At 38.6% G+C, this 23,579-nt stretch overlaps 1 protein-coding gene across 2 annotated transcripts in view; it reads right to left on the bottom strand.

The window, feature by feature from the left end:
* Positions 1–4,945: 4,945 nt before the first annotated feature.
* Positions 4,946–23,579, bottom strand: part of LOC119784435 (cytoplasmic phosphatidylinositol transfer protein 1-like) — a 90,698-nt gene continuing 72,064 nt past the window's right edge. Inside the window, exons 3-10 of one of the 2 annotated variants that reach the window (XM_038286482.1) lie at positions 21,653–21,741; positions 17,227–17,234; positions 15,024–15,095; positions 11,342–11,437; positions 10,861–11,016; positions 8,774–8,837; positions 7,705–7,844; positions 5,514–5,653 (exon numbers count right to left, since the gene is read on the bottom strand). In XM_038286482.1, coding sequence (XP_038142410.1) covers positions 5,648–5,653; positions 7,705–7,844; positions 8,774–8,837; positions 10,861–11,016; positions 11,342–11,437; positions 15,024–15,095; positions 17,227–17,234; positions 21,653–21,741 — 631 coding nt within the window. In that variant the 3' untranslated portion in view covers positions 5,514–5,647. Of the gene's footprint in view, positions 5,654–7,704; positions 7,845–8,773; positions 8,838–10,860; positions 11,017–11,341; positions 11,438–15,023; positions 15,096–17,226; positions 17,235–21,652; positions 21,742–23,579 lie in introns of both variants that reach the window. The other variant, XM_038286481.1, reaches the window with a different exon arrangement.

Raw genomic sequence — 23,579 nt, 5'->3', positions numbered from 1 at the left:
CGTCAAAATTTTGGTGTCGATCATTCGATTTCATCCTGGACACTACAGAAAATGGGCTAAAAGTGTTAAAAACCGGAATTTTCCTTTAAGGAGTGGATGATCGGGGCCAGGGATTGCCAGATTTTTGGAAACAACCTCCTTCCCTCAGAGCATTGAAGATGGGTGGAGGCTGGTTCTTCCAAAATGACGATGAGCCGAAGCACACAGCCAGGAGGAGTGGCTCTGGAAAAAGCAGATCAAGGTCCTGGTGTGGTCAGGCCAGTCTCCAGACCTAAACCCAATAGAGAATCTTTGGAGGGAGCTCAAATTCTATGTTTCGCAGTGACAGCCCAGAAAGCTGAGCGATCTAGAGAAGATCAGTGTGGAGGAATGGGCCAAACTCCCTCCTGTAGTGTGTGCAAACCTGGTGAAAAACTACACTAAAAAGTTTGACCTCTGTAACTGCAAACAAAGGCTACTATACCAAATATTAACACTGATTTTCTCAGGTGTTCAAATACTAACTTTAGCTGTATCATACGAATAAATAGTAAAAAAAAAAAAATTTTTACCTTGTTTTCTAGATTTTTTTAGATTATGTCTCTCACAGTGAACATGCACCTGCCATGACAATTTCAGACCCCTCCATGATTTCTAAGAGGGAGAACCTTCAAAATAGCAGGCTGTTAAAATAATTCTATTCCTGACTGTACTATATATATATACACACACATATACACATACATACATACTTACACATATACACACATTATATACACATATATGTACTGTATATATGGTAACTGAAAAGATGGTTTTATAATTATGTGAAGCATGAAGGAAAACTGAATAAACAGTAACACAATAACAATAGCTAATAAATTTTATTTATCCGTTTAAGAAAACCTTTAAACAATAATTACAACAAAGAACCAAATAAACCTCAAAGGGGAGTAAAAACTTACCAAGTACAATACAATAATTCAGAGTGGAAGAACAAAGCAACTTTCAGCAGCTAAACAGGAATGGAACCTCTGGGATCGTTTCATGAAGCTGGATTCATTCAAGGTGCAGCTGCACATTCAGCCACCACTAAGATGAGCTGAACTCATGAAACAGATTCCAGAAAGCAGAAGACAGCAAAACCGATCAACTGAATGCAAACCGAATCAGGAAGAGAAACGAAATGATTTACAGCAATCACTAAATCAAATAACAGCAAAGATTACTATCTAAAAAAATAAAATTTCACCTCGAAATTAAGGAGGCGGGTAAACTTCAAGGCAGCCACGCCACTAAAATGCAAAGCATTGATTTGCTTTACAACTTAGAAAATGATACACCCCTGTGGGGTTCATTAGAAGCAACAAGCAAAAACTGCACCACTACAAAGAACCGTGATATCTAAATGAAAAGAAAAACAATATTAAACTCAACTAAAATCAGAAGGTTTAAGAGAAACGTCATAGAATAAAACACATTAAACCCGATTCAAAGGAAACAATTTAAATCATGTGTGTGAAAACATCACAAACCCTCATTAAAAGATTTAGCTGGTCCATTTTAAGTCCTTCAGCACATTCATGGCACATCAGTAAAGAAATTCAGAGCAGGCGCAACATCAGAAATCTACAATATTAATCATTAACAGCTGTATTTACAATAGCTATCAGATTACTCTTTTAAACAGAGCAGATTAATGTTCCACATACACTTTGCATTACTTTAATAGCCCATGGTGGATCAAACATGTCCCTGGATCTCTGTGTTCCTGACAAGAGAGGCGGTTGATACCAGACTAGTCAGCATCTATATTCAAAATAGATGTAAACAGACAGCCAATGGTTGGTATGTAGATTATTTTTTTTTTATCCTTTAAAGAAAATGAGAAAAGCTACAATTACAAATAAATAGCTACAGGTTTTTTGTTATCTAAATGAGAATCTATACAAATTGTTGATTTATGGCAAGACCACTGAATATTTTCTCTTCAAAATGACTGTGCTGTACAGCTCAGTTATAAACACATTCCTTCATTGTCAATTGAGGTGTCAAAGACTGGAAAGTGCAGTATGCATCTGTGTAATGTCAGCAATTGAACCTTTAGCGATTGAGCAGAAGGCAACTGGACTTAGTCTCCTCTTTTCCCTTGAAGATGATTCACCTTTCATCAAAAGGTTCCTCAGCTCTAAACATGCTTAGAATTTGTAATCAGTAAAATCACACTAATACGGCCAATGAAGTCACTAATGGGGAAACTAGGACAAGCAGCTCTGTTTCAGCTCAGTTAAGTGCGTCTTTAGTTGTTTCTGTCATATGTCCCAAGCAGAGGAAGTCCAGGTGCCTAAAGCACTTAGGATTGTCATGTCCTGGATGACCGAGAATCTATATGAAGAAAAACAGCATTTAAAGGCCCGGTGTACTTTGATATGTTCTGAGTTACACCCCTCTGCATCTTCATGCAGTGGCAGTACTGGGATTTTTATTGGAACGGTTAATCTCTGAAGACCAGGAGAAACATGAGGGAGGAGGTGGAATTAGGAAAGAGTCTAAACAAAAGCTGCGGAAGAACTTAAAGCTCTATTTAAACTGTAAAGGACCACCAGGCTACATTATGAGGCAAAGAGCCTAAATTACTAGAGAAGTAAAAGCCAACATGTTTCACATACAGAACAGTTTAACTGCTGCATGTGGTGTTTTTTTACTGCCACTGCTAGGATGAGGAGGCACATAACTCTGCTGCTGTGGGGGAAGTTCGCTGGACATGAATGGATTTAAACTCAGGCGTGTATTTAATAAAACTGCCTTTTTATCTATTGCTAAAATGAGGATGCAATAAACGAATTCAATGACTTTATAAATGAGAGTTGCACAAGTTTGAATTTATCAAAAGTGTAGACATACAGATATTTTTGTTTCCTTCAGGAAGTAACGCCTTTACTCAAATGAGGAAAATGTCGAAAAGTAAACCTCTATCAAACGACCAAGAAGAAAATCTGATAAGAATAAGAGGTTTTGATCCTGCACAGGTGGCAAAAACCAAATCGATCTGAACCTAAGGAGAAAGCTTTCAGTCTTGACATGTTTCTGCAGAAACATCTCATTGGAGTAGGTTAATAAATACGTTCTAATCTTTTAAGGAAATATGGATTAAAACATTTTGCATCGGCATCAGATGCAGAGCAGTGACCATGTTGGTAAAATGTACCCAAACTTAGCGTGATTTAATGCTATTTTCCAATTTACTTAATATCAAGTAATCATTAAAGTTTTTTTTTAAATAAATGGATGCCAAAATTTAAAAGTGATAACTCAAACATTTCCTGTTCATTAAAAACTTGTAGAGAAAGCGCTGACCATGCTTATATTAGAGAAATTTAATTGCAAGCTTGCGCGTCCAAATTTATATCTGAAAGACGTTGAAGTTCTTTTATTGCATGATCCTTTGCACAAAAAGCAGTTTCAATAAATAGTTCAGTATTAAAGACATTCATGCCCACATTGAGCTGACATAAACCTCCTTCCAGCTGCAAGTCGGATATCATAGCTTTGAATTTTTATGATGGATTAAAAGTGATTTCATTGTGCAAAATAATTATTTCAGGAAGTTTGTGATGAAATTAAGAATTTCTCCAGCTGAGTTCATAAAAATTGGGGAGTACACATAGATGATGCTAAAACTGTAGCATGCAGAGTCACTGAGTTCAAACAGTTCATAGGCCTACAGTAAATACTCTGGACATGCTTACATTTCAGACCAAATCTGATTTCCTGCTGTACAAAATGACTTCAGACTTCCAATGGAAGCATTTGGTTGATTTTCTTCATAGAGTTAACATTACCTAATATACTGTAACAATCCGTACATATACAGTATATCACACATCATATGTTTTGTATACAAGTCGTGAACGTTCCATGCAGCATATAAAAACCCCCTTCTTTGAATAATATTGGTCTCCATAGAAGAATATACTGATTGGTCGACTAAATCTACTGTATTAGTTCCTCCTTTAAAGTTAGTTGACAGCCTTCCATTAATATTGGCCTACAGTAAAGGATGTTTCTGATTCTCCTAAAAGCGTCGGCTTTGCCTCCACAGTCCTGGCTGGACGTTACTTCACACATTGTGCATCTATGAAGCACATACTCAAGTCAGCTTGACACATGTGCCCTTCTTTCCAAACGTTAGCATCTACTTTTCATCTGCACTGTGCACAAGAGTCCGCTTGTGACTCAAAGCTCAACCGTAATGACATTTTCCCCCCAAAAAAGTGAAAAAATTATTTCATTTAGGTGGATCTGTTATATCATTTGATATCCATTAGCTTCCGGAAACATCCGTGTAATTCTTCTGATATTGATCTCTTACTGTAATTTTCAGTAGGATATAGAGGATGGGGTGACGAACTTGAACTAACTAAGCTTTGTGAGCGTCAAGCTGCAGATGCGGCTTCATTTAAAAGCTCTAAGATGTGTAAACATTCCCAGATTCTGCTTTGCTGCGTACTATGTTTAGTATCATAACATTTCTGAAGGTATAAAAGGAAGGTTTGGCTATAAAGCAGGGTGGGTTAGGTACAACAGCATCCTGCCCCTGGAGAGAGATCCGGGTGGGTTTATAGGAGACCTGAGGTGTTTTTTTTTTTATTTTGTGATTGTACAAATTTTGCATTTTCAGCATTTAAACAGATAATGAGTACAATCTGACCAGCTACAGGAACACTTCAGTGGATCTATCATAAAATACGTAGACGGCCTCTTCAGTGAGGTTCTACTTCTACTGTGCTGTTCCAGTTTGAATTTTTATCAGAATTTACCTCTTTATGCTAATTAGTAACTGATAAAATGATTTTGAACTGAGTATCAGAACTGAATCTTCACTGGCTGTGATGTCAAGGCAACTATGTCAAAAATGCAATAATTCGTGGCCATCTGGTTTGATTTAAGAAGACATAACTCTGGACACGATGAAAAGAATTTATTCACACAAAGAACTGCCGCTGAGCAAAAAAAAAAAACCTTCGCTTTCCATCGACACTAAATGTGTTTGTTAGAAAAGATCTGACATCTGGCTCGCTTGACTGGCACTCCGCCCCCATCAGGGGGGCGAGCCAACAGCTGCCTGGATGGCAATAATGAAGACTTCTAGAGTGATTGGTGTGTTTAAAGATTATGGTGAATTGTTGGATATGGCTAAATTAGTCGAGTGTTAGGGCACTGGTGCTTGGAGGCAAGAGTAGCCTCACTGGGCTCATAAGACACAGGGTAGAGAAGATAAGGATTAAACAGGGGTTAGGGGAAGACATTCCTCTGTTCTACTGCTCGCATGTTTCAGCGAGATCAGAGTCAGAAGGCGGAGTGGATGACTGGATATGGTTGGAAATGGGTAACTGGTTCAGATCAGAGCTCTGTGCCGCCTCGCTGGAAGGGGGCTCCGGAAGGGTCAGTGTTTCGGGGGCAGACTTTTTGCGAGGCCGGTCTTTGGGAACGGACAGGGATTCTGGAGCATCCGTGCACATTGGGGTTGAGGGAGCGCTGGCGGGGCCGGTTAGAGCGCAGGAGGACAGGGGCGTCTCGCTTATGGAGATCGATGGGGGAAACACCCCAATCTTCTGGTTGGTGGCCTCCTGGATATAGCGCTCAAACTCTCTCACCTCATCCATCGTCATGTCTGGAAAGAGATTTATAAGAGACAATGCATCGATTAGCCTTTCTACTGGGTTCGTGTGTTGACATTCAAACACATATCTCCAACCATAAATGGTATTTTTTGAAGGGGACGCTAGATACTGGTTGTTTGCCTTTTTGAAGTGTTGTTCTTTTGCAGTTTTGGTCATTTTGAACCAAAAAAAGATGCAGTCAGTCGGTGGATGATGAAATAATTCACACCTACTATTAGATTCAAACCTGCTTTGACAGCAAATGATCAACAATCTATATGTAATCTAAAGATTTGTCAATATGACCCTAACAGATTATATCCATCAGTAGATCATAATCCAGATCTATTTAAATAAGCTAAAATTATTCTATACAATCTGCTATATTTACTTGGGTCATATGGCCTAAATAGGGATTAGCATCAATAAATTGAAATGGAATATTGTTTTAAAATCTTAGGAAAATAATTTACTGTTATATTCAGTTAAATGTATAATATTTACCTTCATATTTCAACATAATAACCTAACTAGTAAAATCAAGTGATACACCATGGTTAAGTGCATCGGCTTCTTTATAAATTCCTAGGGTAAAGAATGCAAAGCACATGAAGAAATCAAAATGGCGGTATGGATCAATGTATGTGCAAATTAAACCAGAGTGGTGAGTAGATGGTATTTATTAAATCTAAATATTACAAATATTCAACATTAATCATACAGAAATGGAACCCTAAACGCTGGTCATAGATTATTTTCCTATATTTTTCACACAAACAACATTTGAGGAAAATAAGACGGCACCTGCTTTTGTGTTTAAACAGTTAAAAATTAAAAATTAAAGTTACACTCCATATAAAAATGACAGAGAGAAATCAGATAGTTGCTAAAGAAAAAAAATCTTTTAATTTATGAGCTGTGGGCATTAAGAGCTACTGGATAAGTTCAAATTACACAAAGAAAAGCTTTAAAACCCACAGCTCTAAATTTTTTAAACAAACAAATGATTGTTTCCTACCCACATTTCCAGGAAATATTATTTAAAGTTGCCTTTAAGGCTTCTCATCAGGGTGAAAAGTTCCAGCTTGATTAAACTTCATGTTAAAGTAGCCGTAGTTCTTTTTAAAGTGGAGGGTGCAACCTACAGGGTAAGCCACCAGGGGGTGCCAGAGGACGATCAGGAAAATTTAGAGAAAAATAATGAAAAACAGAAATCATAAAAGAATAGGCATAAAAATTAGATTTTATCTTCTAAAATCATGAAAAACAACATTTTGTTTTCAATTTAACCACAACTTGCAAAAAAAAGAATGTTAACAAAACAATGGGGATTTAAAACTTAATGCGGAGGCTTTTCCTCCAGCTGACAGAGAATGGAAATGCCTTTTCTCCTTTTCAACATGTTTATGTAAATCTGGCTTTTTTCTACTTTAAAAAGGTACTAAAATGGCATGTCTACGTTTTCAAAACATGTGTATAACACTGATAGACATGAAGATATTTTCTAGCTCTTTTTTTTATCTGTTCTTAGCAACAATTTCTTTAAGTTTATTATCCACTGGGAATATAATAAAGTACACAAACTCAGAAAAACTGAGTGAAAGTCCTGTTGCCTTGTACTTTGGCCTGTTCTGTAATACAACAAAGTGATTATAACATGTTAGTTAACATTTATATGCAAAATAAATGTCATGATAATCAGGATAAAAAGGAAGCCTTAATAAATGTTTATTTTTCTTAAACTATTTGGTAGCATGTCTGTTCGTTTCCAAAATGGGTGTTTCAGGCCTGACTGAAATGCTGTTTGGGTTCTGCGGCATAGGAAACACCTCCTACAAACCACTCCTTCAAAATAAAAGAAGTTATATGTGTTTCCTATGCTCACAATCTGCTGTAACCAATCATGTTTTTTAATAACTACTATCAGAGCCGTCAAATGTCACATTTTTAACCCTGGTTGTAACATGATATGAAGCCCTTACACCTCATTTGCAAATCAAAGCCTGTAAAATTAGAAGACAAAGGAGGGGAAATGGAGAAAAGCAAAAGAAAAGTCACATACGCTTGCTTTTTCATGGATCTGTATGTCATCCAGTGAAGATGTGTTTGTTGTTGAAAGCTCTTCCTGCTCATTGCAAACTTTAATGTTGGTTTTCTCATGCATTTTTCTCTCGTAATCCCGCACGTCATCAAAAGTCATATCTGTAAAAAGGTGGGGGAGGCAGGGGTGCAATGAAGGTCAAAATGCTGTTACTCTTCCATCAATGCTTTCCAGCTCACAGACAGTTAAGTGAAAGGAAGCATTTGCTGGCATTTATAAGATTTGGTGTAGTTAGAGGCGTAGAGGGTAAAGTGTGAGCTGCCAAAGACCCAAAGAGTGTGCAGGAAAGACAAGTCCAAGCCCAGAGAGGAGGGAAAGATGGAGGAGATTTGGGTTTGATTCAAGATTAGGGGATAAACAAGAAGAGGTTGAATCACTGGCAAGAAAAATGTGAAAGGTTCAGGTTTCCACAGTGAAGAAAAAACAAAACGCATTTCATGAGGGAAAGATACTTTAGGAGGATTAGGAAGCATCCAGGTTTCAGGGAGGAGGGAGTGCTGATGTTAGTGGTTATTATGGAGAGAGGCAGCATAGCTTTCAGCGTAAATATAACAGGATTGTTTTGTTGTTTGTGCCACAGCTTTGGAAAAACCTTAACAGCTGAGAATGAGTAAATCTGCTGCAGCTACTTGAGAGGCGCACACAAGGGTTTCTGTTGTGCAGCCGGGGAAGCAGACAGAGCCAGCATTAATGTGTCAATGGCTCCAGCAGTCTGAACATATTTCTGTTTTTTTAAAGCTCCAAACCAAACAGGAATCCTGTATACTAAGCTTTCAAAGACAATCTGAAAGTGAAGTGTATAAAAAAACAAGTACTTTTTGTTTCACAGAATTTGATTTAATTGGATTAGACTATTTCTATAAGAAGAGTGGGGAAAGTGTTTGGCATTGGTGGGTTAGTAGTGAGAGGATCATGCTGTTTTTAAAAAGATTAAATGCAGTTGGGATGGATGTCCATGCGTCAACAATAACAAGCTTAGAGGAAACTGATCAAACACAAAAAAAAAAAACATAATGCTTGCAGATGTTACCTATCCACTCGTCAACCCAAGCAAATGCCTGCCTGTGTCCGAGCAGCAGCACGTCTCTGACCACCTAAAACACAAGACAAAGATGGTCAAACGCTCCTCTCACACTAAAAGTAATATGACATTTTAATCCTCCAACATAGTTTTTCTTCACTGTTTCCAGTCAGAAAGCTCATGGTGGAAAAATAGAAGGAAATGTCATCCAAGGAAACAGCTAAATGTTAATGAAGAACTTTTTCAAGTTTATTTTTGTGAAAACTACCATATGCTCTTTCTATTGGAACATAGCTGTGAAGGAAAAATATATCATAGGTTATAGAAATGTGTACTTTAACAAAAACCTTTAGATAAAACTCTGTAAATGAGGTAAAAAAATAAAAAAAAAGTAAAAAATAACAGGCCAAATAAAACTTAGCAGAGAACGATTCCAAGGCAATTAAAAGTGCTGTACATGAGAAAAAATACAGAGTGACACAGAGGTAAAACAACATAATTACAGAGAATGAAAGTGAGTCATTAAAATGAGACAATTATTAAAACTATTTTTTTTTATTTTTTTTTTAAAGAAAGAGAAAACGATTTTTAAAAATCAGAACAAAAGTTGGACTGGAAACTAAACTAATAGTGTATAGATCCCAGTCAAAGACTGCTTTAAACCAATACATTTTTAATCTTAATTTAAAGCAATTTAATGCAACCTTTCTGTTACGTGTCTAAACTAATGTCTTCCAGGATATATAGTTATCATACTCACAGAGAACAGAGATTTGGGAATGAAATGAGAGCATACAGACACTGGATTACTTTTGACATCAATCTTTCTCTCATGGGGCATTCCGAATGATTTGATCTAAGAACAAGGTGTTGTTTTGATATAGATGGAGCCATGGATGTCTCCTCATTTATAAATGTGTATGATGGAATGATGTGATGATGTTTCAGGGTGTGATAACGGAGTTGTAAAATGCATCTTTAACTGTGATTCAAAGATTAAAATTTCTGTCAGAAATCTGTTGTCATGTCTCATGGTTATTTAAGACGCATACATTATGAAGTGTTATTTAAAGAGTTTGTCCTGAGTGATCTCTTTTGAGGAAAGAATCGGGGAGAAAAAGCTTATAGGTGTAAACACAGAGCTTTCCTTCACAGCTGCTTCTCCACGTTTGGTTCTGGGATTGCAGAGATGACTTGATCCACTAACAAGTCTGTTATGTATTTTGCAGCAAAGCCCTTCAGTGATTTATAGACTGACAGAAGCATTTAGAGGTCTATACTCTTGAGATACACAGAACCAGAGGAAGGACTTTAGAACTAGGCTGATATGCTCTACTTTCTTAGTTTTAGTGAGGATGCTGGCAGCAGCATTCTGGATCATGTGCACTGATCAATTCTTCTGACGATGAATATATTAATTAGATTTTCAAGGTCCTGCTGCAACATTAGTCCTTTTAATCCTTGTGATTTTCTTTAGGTGATAGAAGGATGACTTTGTTACCTCCTTTATGAGGCTTTGAAGGTTCAGGTCTGAATCCATCAATGCCCCCAGATTTAGAGCCTGATTGTTTGTTTCGAGCTGGATTAACTGAAGCTGTGTGTTAAATTTAGAACACTCTTCCTTAGGGTAAAAAAACATTACTTCAGTTTTGTCTTATTTTAACTAAAGAAAATTTTGTCAAATTCATGAATTATTCAGCGCATTTACCTAGAGCTTAAATGGGTTAAGTCACATTGTGACATTTTAATGTACAGCTGTGTGTCGTCTGCAAGGTTATGGTTACTTATGTTGTTTTATTTGAAGATTCCAGTTTAATGAAGCTTGTACATGTAGATATTAAATAAAAGGGGCCCTAAGATTAATCCTTGGGGAACACCACATGAGATGTTAGTGGTCTCTGATCTATAGTTACCTACTGACACAAAAATGTCCTCCTCTCATGGCTTTCGCAACTAAAAACAGATGACGGTTGCCGTGTGCAAAAAAAATTACTATTATTATTATTATTTAATTTGTGATTTTTTTTTCTTCATTAAGTCATCAGTTTGGGCACAAACAGGGCAAAGAAGATGGATTTCATCATTTCTCCCCTTACCTTGTGTACAAACTGCTCCACTCGTGTCTGCAGACCCCACACTTCAAACTTGACTGTAACCAGTTTGTAGGAGCACATGATGGGGTCCTGTGTGTCCCTCCAGCCTTCCTGCAGTACACCCCGCTTTGTCTTTTCTGACTGGAAATATCGCAAGTCCTGCAGAGGAATAAGAAGAAATAATTGGTTTTAACTGCCATTATTCCCAAGAAATTTGTAACTACTTATTATAGGTTAAAAATGAATCCTTAAGCAGACTTGAGGGTGTCTGCTGTGGATATCTAAAGTAGAGGATCATATCAGTGATCTGCCTAAAACTAAGAAAAGGTTTCTATTCTTGTAGAGACAGAAGAACCTTTTCATTTAACCTTTACAACAGAAACAGTAGTGCATACAAAGAGGCGTTTTATCACAAGGTTTCACTACTGATTGTGTAAAATCTTCATACTCATGGGGATCTACACACACTCCTACACAGGCTCACCTCAGACTCTTTATAGTAGCGCTCGGGGATTTCATCGTAGGCGATGTCGACGAAGCACACCTCCCTCTCCTGGTCCTTCAGCTCTGTATCAAAGATCTGAAAATCAACAGAGGTCTTTGTTACGCTAAATTTAACGTCTTTTTTTCTATTTAGACTAGACTACAAATTCTTAATGTCACATTGAAATGTGCAACATCAATTTAGAGTCTTGGAAAGACGACCCAACAGAAGCATATGGTCTGTGCAGCCATTAGGAGGCGCTCTAAGCTCACTTTTTAAGTAGCTTATTGCACCTAATAGATCGCTGAATTCATTTACTGTCATATGTTCAGTCATCTGATTCTGCAAATGCTGAAAACCTTCTACTTTTCTTCCTATTAGTATTTGTAATTGTATATTTACTGCTTAGTATACTCGTAATACACAAAACTAATGCTATTAAAAACATTAAACTTTGCAGGCTGTTTATATAAACATAAAAGGGTAAATAAACATCTTACTGATTAAAGGGAAAGGCTCAGAATAATTGATCTACACATGAGTAAATCCAGCAAGATTTTTCAGATGTAATTTGCTTAAAGATTTATTCTAGAGAAGACCAAAGAAAGCGGAAAAACAAAAGAAACAAACTGCTGAAGGGAGATTTAGGGAAACATGAATGTAAATAAAAGCTGCACTCTGTTAAATAGCTCACACATTAATGGCTTCTTTAAGCACCAGATTGCACATTTTTCTTATTATTTTGTTGCTATTGTTTCCTGACCACAAGCAATGAGGTTGATCATACAATAAAAAAACATGAATGTTTTTATTTCTTAGCTTTGAGAAATGGATCACATTGAAATCAGGTCGGATAAACTAAAAAAATGTAAGGAATTTCCACATGCAGATCCTTAGAAACACACTAAAAACAAACAGCTGCTTTAAAGACCTGTTTATCATACTGACTCGTACACATCAGCTGCCTCCTGGACTCAACGGGCATTTCAGGTCCGATGACAAACCCTACACCAGGTGATAAAATTAAAGTTTATCTAGTGGCGTTTTGTGGACAAACCATTTCCGTACTTCCTCCAAGCTGGATCTTATTGCTCTCTTTCTGCCTGGGTCACTGACCCTTTCTCTGGACCTTGCTGAGGGAAAGGCGTGTAACCCTCTGCAGCCACTCGCTCTCTGCACTCTTGGTGGTAAAAATGTGGCTTTAAAGTGATTGTTCTTCCTCCCCGATGGTTTTTGTGACGGCCGGTCTCCTTGTGTTGATCCATATTTAGCTTGCTTCAGCGATATTCTAATAGTTATAGGCCCTCTTTGCACACCTTTTGCTCAGGACTCAGAGACTTTCATCTACCATCTGTAACATGAGTTGTCTGCTCCCCTACCTACATTTGGAAAGCCTCTCCCTCAGTGGACATTAGATATTTGAGTCTTGTTTTATATCGGGTTCTTCGAAGGTGTAAAGAAGAGCTGACGTTGGGTTACACAATAATAACTGAAGGTCTTATTAGGTTTCTTTTGGCCAAAAATTTAATAAAACAACATCCTTGCAACTTTTCAGTTGCTAAATAATTTATTGACCAACTTCCAGGTGCAGTTGTATGAGAACAGAAGGCTGTCGTGAACCGGAGAGTCGATTAGGTAGGGTTGTATTCGGGCTGTTAATACAACTGACCCGTTTGATGAAAAATTATTCGGCTTCGGGAAGAAGACATTTAGCAGGTCAACGACTTCTCTTTGCCCAGCCAGGTGGATCTCACAGGGTCCCTGTCTGAGGTAATACCCAATAGGTTCGGAGATCCAAGAACCCAGGTTGGTAAGCTGTGCTCCATAGGAATGAGAGGAGGATCTGAGCATAGATGTGGCAACAACAGTCTGCTGCTGTCTTTAACAAAACCCTCTGGCACCCTTAAACCATTCCTTAGACCAGAGGTTTCAAACTCCAATCCTAGAGGAATAGTTTCCTGTAACTATTAGACACCTGAATCAAATGGCTAATCCGAAAACACCCAAACAGCAACCAACATCTTTGTTTTTTGTTTTTTTTTTACCATGTTTTATAATCCTGTGTGTGTTTAAAGCATATTCTTCATTAAAATCACAATATCTTGGCATCTCTAATCACTTCTTATGCATAATAACATTTTTGGTCTTTAGATGTAACACTACTGGCCTTCGTTCTTTCTTTGATCAAAATTTTCTTTCAGTTTTTTGTTTTTGCTTTTAAACAAGAACTCAAACCAAGTGGGAAAATAGCAAAATAAAAGACAAATGGGTACAAATAGGTAATTTAAGAATCCAGAACTATAATAATTTTAGTTTATACAGTAAATGTTTCACTAACCCAATCAACAAAGCAATGCTGCTGTATTATTAGTGTGACTGAATTAATGAGTGTCTAAATGCAAACATGGATTTCTGCATCTCTGCTTCGCATCTAGAAAGATGTAGAGCGTCTTGAACAGAGGATCCAATGCGAGCGCATATCTCCACATCTTCTCTCCGTTTTTTTATCTGCAAACTGAATTGCCTGTGGCAGCTTCTGGTTTTAGAATTTCATTTCAACAGCCTTTGATCCATCACTCTGTCACGTCAAAGCAAAAACACGTAAATCTAAAACCATCTCGACAGATTTAAAGCTCCTTCCCCGTTTGGCTCCCCTCCGGCTTTAAGAGGACATGTAAACCATTTGGACATGTCAATAGGACACTCGATACATCCATCCCCAAACGCCAGCTTGTTGAAATAACTCATGGAGAGAATTTCAAATGAATCCTCTGTGCACCCGGCGTAATGCAACGCACTTAAAGCTATTTGTTTGTTACGCAGGAGCCGCTCATTCCTCAGTGTCCAGGCGCTGGCACTCTCTCCTGATGACTAATGTCCCTCTGAACCGGAGTGTGTAGAGTGAGTGGTCCAACAGCCCAAATTAAATTAACTATCCAACAAGTGGAGCAGTACCTGGCCGACTCAAAGCTCATGTGTACTGGGCGTTTTAATAAGGCGGCCTGTAAATCATCACTTCAGTCAGGAGAATTTCCCTCCTGCAGCACTGCAGAGGTTCTTCATCCTCTATTCTATCTGCCACCTCATTTCATTTCCTTCTACACCTTTTTTTTTCATGAAGAGACCAGAGACCAGGCAAAAACGCTGCATTAAGATGAAAGAATCGAACAGGAGCACGGTTAATTAACTCGCTGGGTCCGCAGGGTGACACTACATGCAGCGGAGCTGGAGTCCACGGTGGAATGAAGCACACACATAATGCTATGTTTTTATCAGGCAGCGATGATGGGGACAGGAATCTTGAACCACTAAAGAGGGGTCTCACATATTGCAGATGTTTGTTTTTTAAAAAGCATTATGCATTAGCTGATGTGTGTACATCCCAGTTGGTAAAATGCCGAACGCTGCTAGGGAAAGATTAATGGAGCACATTTCCATCACTAATGACTGAAGGGGTTATGTCAATTTGAGACCAAACAGAGCATCACAAATTTGCCTAAATGGACAAATATGGTCTGTGCAGCATCCAGACTATCGGGGCCCTATCAGCCTTCAGGCCATCTGCAGTGGAAAACAGGAGAGGAAGCCTGTTCCTGAAATGTGAAACTGTTGATGCAAAAATAAAAAACAAACTAATACGAGCAGGGAGCAGGTAACCTGGGGAAACACCTGTTGTACTTACATTGTCGTTGCTTCCTTTGTTGTCCTCATATTTCGTCTCTATGTGAATGGAGAACTTGGGCAGGAATGAGCACTGTGAGGGAGGCGACAGGAAAAATAAACAGCTCTGTTATACAGTTCCTTTGGGTTAACTAACTCCCCTTTTAATTTCAAATAAGCCTGCTATGTTAATCAAACCGCTCAAACTTTATGCGATGCCAGACTACGCCCACAAGTTTGAATGTATTGTTATTCAATTGAAAGTCTGAGCTCACTCATGCAGGCAGATCCTAGGTCAGTCACTAAACCCGGATTAAGAATCGAGCCTCGTTAATTAAACAATGCATTTAGCTTTAGTTTATTGTTTCATGCTTCTATTAAAGCAGGGGTGGGCAAACCAGTTCCTGAGGGACGGTATCCTGCAACGTTTAGATCCATCTTTGGTCCAACACACCAGAATCTAATAGCCTAGTTACCTCCGCAGGATGCAGTCAGTTCCTCCAGTCATCTCAATCCTCTAATGACCTTTCGTTGTGTTTAACCAAAGGCACATCTAAAGCCGGGCAATATTTTCAATCGTTGCACGCAACTGAAGCTCAAACTGTACCATAAAATCGCAGGGTTTAAAAATTCACAGCTCATAATGCATGTTCTCACACCATACAACCCGATGCTCTAATGTAGGGATGGGCAATTCCAGTTCCTGGGGGCCGGTATCCTGCAACTTTTAGATCCATCCTTGGTCCAACACACCTGAATCAAATGGCTGAGTTACCTCCTCAGTATGCAGTCGGTTCCTGCAGAGACCTCCCAATTATCTGAGTACTTGATTCAGGTGCGTTGAACCCAAGGCACATCTAAAAGTTGCAGGATACCGGCCCCCAGGAACTGGAATTGCCCATCCCTGCTCTAATGCGATCTACTTGCTCACACCGCACGTCCAAAAACCATACATCGGACTCAGCGCTGAGAAATGGCGCCGTTTGGGCTCATCAATATGAAAGCAGAAGAAGTTTGCACATGTGCAGTGTTTGAGGTTCTGGTAAATCGGCTCATAGCTCTGCTTTAACAGCAGGATTTGTCCACGAACACCTTATGAGAGAAGACTGGAAATCAAACATGTATGATTTTCTCCCGACCTTATGATTCCTAATCGCTATGTGGTCGTGAGAGGCTAAGCTCCCCTCGTTATTTCCTGTACACTACATGACGCAGGATGCACGATCAGGCTGAAAGTCGGCCCGATCGGAAAAATTCTCGCACGACTTCGGGCAAAAAAAACGGGATACCGGCTTTCAGGAACTGGAATTGCCTACACCTGTATTAAAGGAAGCCCAGCTTATTGGATCGAGTCGCTAACTTTAATCATAATTCCTGGACAGGCAACACTAACACTGGGATTTACAATAAATCAACACATTATTGAAAAGAGCAAGAAAAAAGTACATATTTGTTTTCAACATTTTTTAACAAGTAAAAAAATAAGTTTTTCAATCTGCTTTGAATAAACCACTTTTGTTTTTTTTGGGATGTCACAAGCTTTAATCAACATGTCCAACAAACAGCCCCCATTTTAAAATTTTGTGATGTACTGGATGTTTAATTCACATTGAACTTTCTGCTGAATAAACGTTTAAAGATGTTAAAAGTGTAAATAAATTAATTAATAAAACAAATAAATCCCATGAAAATTAAACATTTGGCAAACTAAAAAAAGAAAAAACCTCCATTAATGTTTTTATGGTACAGAAACAACCAAACAATCGTGCAGAGAAAGAATGACAAGCATTCTGCTGCTGTCAAAATATTCTCTCTGTTTTCCAGAAAGAATAAGGAAAAAAGCGGAGTGACTCATATTGTGCATATCTCTCAGTGAAATACTGCAGCCTGACAACATGCTTATGTATCTTCAGTGCGTGAGCTTGTTTGGCCAAGGCCTCACGTTTCCTGTGGGTTAATGACGGGCCCCACAAACGGCGACATGCCGGGTGTCTGGGTTCCTGTGTGCTCTGAAAGTCTTTCAGTAACTGCAGAAAGCAGCGATGATGGTTCTGTCTGCTTTTTTTTTTCTTCTGTCTCAATTGTTGCCTCAACAATATTTTAATCATGAATTACTGAGGGTGTTTCAAACAGTACCGCAGTTCAGTTTTTCAAATAAAATATAAAATAAATTTAGCAAAAATGAGGTGCAGGATTGATTGAGTTTAATATTCAGTTATACTTACTGTATATTCTTCAGATCAGAGCATGATGAGGCAGACAGACAACAGGTTCAGAGCAGAGAAAAAACACAACATGGTTAGTTAACAGCTTTAAATCCATTTTTTACTGCAAGTGTAAACTAAAAAACTTGTCAAAAGCAGGGAGTTTCCTCGTTTATCATGAAAAGTTGGACTAATCCCGTTTTGGAATCTGCACCACTGATGGGCATACGTCTAGAGCCTGCCTGTATCCTCACACAGAGAATCTTCATCCACAGGATGGTAGTTAATGGGAGCAACAGGGTCAAAAAGCAGATGTATGTGTCTCTGTGTTTCAGTGTTAAAAAAAGCTATTTTTCATAAATGATATGCATCCTATAAAAGCAGCAATAAAAAGAGCAGAGAATCATGTGACCAGATAACTGTGACCATTAGGTCAAAGTCAATTGTAAATATTACATGTTTGGACCAAAGTTATGATGATTCCATTTTATTAAATATTTAAAGGAGAAGTTCGGTTTTTTACACTTTAAGCCCATTTTCTGTAGTGTCCAGGATGAAATCGAATGATCGACACCAAAAGTTTGACAATTGCTCCTGTCTCTGCTTTTTGGCTCATTTAGAATCACCCCCTGGCTGCTTTAGAATGGCTTGCATAGAGCATGTCCGATAATGTCCTTAAAACAACCTTAAACGTTCTTTTTTTTAAATATGCTACTCACCGGGTCGTCAGCGCTGTTCAATGACGTTCCAAAAAAAGTTTCGTAAAGAAAAACCGTTCCTGTAGTGTTTTATTTAGCATTTTGTAAATCCCATTGAGTTCTGTTGGAATAGTCAATATTCCCCTGCCACCGGAAACGGAAATGGGGCCTGTTTACACAGTTGTAGTCTTTTCGCTTCACTCTGTGTACTCCGACGTCGAGGTGCTAACGTCTCTGTTAAACACTTTAAAAAACTCTGAAAATGGAATACGAAAGGTGGATTCTTGATTCTCGACGTCGGAGTCGAGAATCACTCTGTGTACTCCGACGTCGAGAATCAAGAATCCACCTTTCGTATTCCATTTTCAGAGTTTTTTAAAGTGTTTAACAGAGACGTTAGCACCTCGACGTCGGAGTACACAGAGTGAAGCGAAAAGACTACAACTGTGTAAACAGGCCCCATTTCCGTTTCCGGTGGCAGGGGAATATTGACTATTCCAACAGAACTCAATGGGATTTACAAAATGCTAAATAAAACACTACAGGAACGTTTTTTCTTCACGAAACTTTTTTTGGAACGTCATTGAACAGCGCTGACGACCCGGTGAGTAGCATATTTTAAAAAAAGAACGTTTAAGGTTGTTTTAAGGACATTATCGGACATGCTCTATGCAAGCCATTCTAAAGCAGCCAGGGGGTGATTCTAAATGAGCCAAAAAGCAGAGACAGGAGCAATTGTCAAACTTTTGGTGTCGATCATTCGATTTCATCCTGGACACTACAGAAAATGGGCTTAAAGTGTAAAAAACCGAACTTCTCCTTTAAGTTCCCTATATATACCCATAGGATTTAGTAAATGTTGTTTCTGATGATATGTTTCATGCAAATAACCCCCAAACCAGGATTCAGAAAGCAGGACCTTCTTACTACAAGGCAACAGCGTTTACAGCGTTTACAGCGTTTACGCGTTTACAGCCAGCGGGCTCAATCAGAAAACTACCTTGACTTTGTTTCTATGTAGAATCTACGGGTTATTGTTGAGACGAATATTGAAGAGTTACAGGCAGCATTTTAAGCAACCTGGGCTTCCTTAACACATGGCATGAGGAGTTAATGTTTGCAGGAACTGCACAGTGGAGGGACTTTTTTTTAGTGGTTATTTTTTTTCCCCCTCCTTTTTTTCAAATTGCTTGAGAAACAGAAATTTGGATTTTTAACAGCTGTCAGTCATGATTATCCAAATGAGCAGGTTAAATAATTAAAAATCAGCAGGGACCAAAAAAAGAAAACCATCAACCAGTAAAGGTCCAGAGTAGGGCTGGGTATTGTTCAAAAATTTTCGGTTCCGGTACCAATACCGATACCTTCACTTCGATACCGGTTCCTGAACGATACTTTTTTTGATACCAGTTTTATAATATCAATTCGAGAAAAAAAAGAAAATTACACAACATAAAAAAGTACAAATCTTGAGTTTTATTTTAAGCTCTGTTTTTTCCATTTACATTTTTCCTCTTACATAAAAAAAAAATTCAGTGTCTAATATTCACTGTTACATTGTGAGGACCTTTTTACTTAGCAGTTTTCCTTTAGAAAAATGACCATGTCTGACAAACAAGCCCGTTGAATGGGATCCTACTGACAGCGCACCGCTGGTATTGGGGGTCTGAGCGGCTCCCACAGAAATATTGGAAGGCCGGATGAACTGACTGCACTGATTAAGTTTTCAGGTAGATTTTCCCACTTAAAAACATAATGAAACTACTTTATTCCCACTGATCACAGCAAATATAGCTGCAAGGCAAATAAAGGATAGAGTATCTCCGCCCAACGCGCGTCAGAGCCACTTTTCGACCGCGCAGCCAGAGCAGCAAAGCTTCTTCAGCCGCGCGTCAGAAGCCGGTACAAGCAGCAAAAAAGAAGCAGCAGACGTGATTTTGCTGCTCCTGCTGCGTCCAGTTTGAAAGCAGCATTCTCCAATAGTGTCTCGCATTATTCACTCCGCCCTGGCTTTGCTCTGCCCACGGGCTGCTGAGAGGAGGATGGTCGCGCCGGCTGCGGTCCGCTCTTCTTGCAGTCAAACACCGAGCAACTTTCTGCTCTTAAATTGTTTCCGTGCACGATGTATTGCATTACGCACTATTAGCATCAGTCTTAATAAAGTGAAGCCGCACTTTTGACCTGGGGGGCATTTTAAAGGGGTTCCACGACGCTCACAACCAGTTCACAACAGATACACATGAACCCTGGCTGTAGGCGTGACCACCTGTGTATTTTTCCTGGATGACGCAATCACGTTAAGTGTTACAGCCAATCACCGAAACTTGGTACCGAAAGACGAGGCGTGTTTCGGTACTCTGTAGAACCGAAGCATTTCGGTCGGTACCATAAAAGTACCGAAGTTCGGTACCCAGCCCTAGTCCAGAGACATTTTTAATTGTAATCTGTTACTTTAAACAGAGTTTAACACTGAAATAAAATGAGGTGTTTATGCATCCATGTTATACATTGACTTTTAACATAAAAAAATCGATTAAAATTAAAAAAAAATTTAAGTGAGGGAACAACAATCGTTCAGTTCTATATATACACAATTTCCTGATTGACATATTTTATGAAACGCCTGAACTGACCGGTTTAATGAGAGCAGTGGGCTTTAGGCTGCCTTGCAAACCTGGGTTTGAATGGAGACAAAGCCATTCTCAAGCACATATCAAGGTGCTCATTTTGAGCCTGGATTCATATTTATTTTTGATTCTGTTCATGGTGGAGAATCCTGCTTCACAGCAGCAGGTTGAGCCAAACATAATCAAAATGTGCAGGCTCATCTTTACACCACTTTTTCACTTTTCTTTCAGCAGTTCACCGCAGTTCTTCCAGCAGTCCACACTTTCTCTGCTCTCTTTTTCTCATCATCTTCTCCTTCTTTCCCATCGCCCGGTTTGCCACAGGTTTGCCTGCTGTGTCTAAAAGTAGCAGCAGCAGCAACCCAGACTGACAGCAGCTCATTGGATCATTTGTATCACGAGTAGCCTGGTGCCTGACGTTCCGGACGGCTTTACCATGTTAACAGGAAAAGTGGATGAAGTTAAGTTAGACACTGTTGTCGGACAACATGTGGTAATTTAAAAAATTTTTAAATAAGGTTGGGTCCTCTTACTTCTGATGACATGAATCTTTGAAATATATGAGACAAACTCATAATTGTATTCCTGAAATAAATTCAGTCTTTCTGGGCTCCCCTGCATCAAGCCAGTTATGGATTCTCTAAATCACCTGAGCCAACTTTGCCCAGATGTTGCTTCACTGGGATTCAACCTCTTAAAGTTGCTCTGAAATGGCTCGAATAGAAAACATATGAGCAGTATAACAGGGTTTAGATAGATAAGCTGTTTCCATGCGGTTTTATCGAAACGTGTTGGGAATGCGGCGTGCAGATCAGCAGTTTGGATCACGTTTCCTCTCTTGTCTCTTCACACTACTCCAAAGTGCTACAAACATCCAGCAAAGCGTTCTGTACAAAGTGATAAGTGGTAAGTACAATGTGCTGCGGCTCAAAAAAGAAAAAGGAAAAACAAACTGAAAAGTGTTGGAGAAGGTGACCTTAAAACTGCTTTGTGTTATGTGGCTGCAGTGCAGAGCTATTCTGTTTCTGTACCTGGCACAGACTGAAGAGGTAGAGTGTCACAGCAGGGCTTTCAGTGAAGCCGCCAAACAGCCTGCGCAGCACATCTGCATTGCAAACTCACCTGTTATGGTGTACGGGTAATAGTTCCAGGCTTTTTCTGTCACATAAAAGATTTTAGGGACCACTGCTCGAGCCCAGCTGGGTAATTTACTGCAAGAGGAGAAAGAGACGTTAACTTTTCATCATATTATTCTACACATCTACCTGACAAGATGTTAACCTTTATCCCTGCCTTGCTCTACAAACCAATTTGGGCTCCATTAATATGAGTGTTAAACAAATTCAAATGACCTCTGCAGATGTAAGATTTCATAAAACACAGTAGTAGTAGTAGTTTATTTTTTTTGATTAATGGGATAGCTAAAGGTTCTGTAAAGTACAGTTTTTGCTAAATTAAACCAGGTGAAACTCAAACTTTTCCACTTGAGTTCTGTATAGAGCATATATATTTTTCATTTTTGTATAATTGCTGCTCAAGGTGGGTTGATCTGTCTTCCAAAGGCATATATTAGAGTCTCCAGTTAAAGATTAATCAATTATTAAATAAGTTGATTATTTCAATAATCGATTAATCACGATTAATCCGATTAATTGTTTCGGCCCTATTGGTGAGCTTTATAAATTAAATCTAAGCTGATTTAAAATTTTTTTTTTTTTTTATCATTGATATTCTACTTTGTTATAGCAACTGTATTCTCTTTGAATATTAAAACAATGACATACCAAACAATATACGAAAACATCCAGTTTGGTTCATATTAGGGACGCACGATATTGGGATTTTGGCCGATATCCGATATGCCCAGTGTTGGGAAAGTTCTCTTTCTACGTGAACTAGTTCAAAGTTCAGTTCACACATTTTAAAATGAACTAGTTCAGTTCATAGTTCATAATTCAAAACCAAAAAATGAACTAGTTCATAGTTCTTTTTTTTTTTTTCATATATTGCTCAATTACACCATAGCCTACTGTAGAACCACAGACAGCAATTATTTTATCAGTTGTAACTCTGAAACTGTGCGTCAGATTTCATCTTCATATCCAGTTTTGAATCCTTATCCAACCAGGGTTTACATTAGCATTGAGGGGACAGATTTCCCCATTGTTGCTTTAACGCTTTGTTGCTTTCCATTCACTTCACACTAGTAGCAGCTGCAGCTTTCACCCCTACAGTATATTCTCAAAAACATCAGGAAAAATGTGCTGCTTGAATGTTTTTTTTTTATGAGTAATTATTAAAAGAAAAATAGGAAAGTAGTCTTTAAGGTGCAAATGTTTTTTTTTTTTTTTTTAATACTTTTTTCCATTTGAAATTCCATTTCAATACATACTAAAAAGGAATACTGGAATCCTGGAAAATTATACCAGGCAGGTTTAACAAACAAGTTACATGGAAAGTAAAACCCTCAAGAACAGGGGTCTTCTATGTTTTCCAGACCAAGGACCCCCAAACTGATGGCGAGATGGAGCGGGGACCCCCTAACTATATATATTGTATGAAATTGTGTCCTATAGTCACTCTATTACAGATGGAGTAATGTAAAGAAATTAATTTCTCCCTGGGATTATTAAAGTTTTTCTGATTCTGATTCCTGGTTGTTGTGAAGGAAACGGTGCCCAGCTTGAAAGAGCTCCTGTGTGTCGCTGAATGTCAGCATTGATGACTGAAAGACATCTTTTGTCTCCATTTATCTGTTTACTACAGTGTGTTGATTTCATGTTAATGAGTATTTAAAGACATTTCAATTAGTGGGGGAAAAAATTGCAGGGGGGGAATATAAAAATATCAACTAACCGTGCAGACCCTCATGTAGTACCTCCGTAGACCCCCTAGGGGTCGCGGATTCCCTGTTGAAGACCTCCGCTCAAGAAGACTTTACTAACACAAACTGAAGGACCAGGCTGAGGTAGGAATTTAAGGTTACTGAAGTGCTGATTTTTTTACTGAAAGCCGGCGGGCAAACTTGTTGCCATCATCCTCACCGACC

Source organism: Cyprinodon tularosa, unplaced genomic scaffold (assembly GCF_016077235.1).
Source record: "Cyprinodon tularosa strain WSP-4 unplaced genomic scaffold, ASM1607723v1 ctg226, whole genome shotgun sequence".
NCBI classification, from domain to species: domain Eukaryota; kingdom Metazoa; phylum Chordata; class Actinopteri; order Cyprinodontiformes; family Cyprinodontidae; genus Cyprinodon; species Cyprinodon tularosa.
The sequence above is the reverse complement of the archived record's forward strand: the minus strand, read 5'-3'. Positions and strand labels throughout refer to the sequence as shown.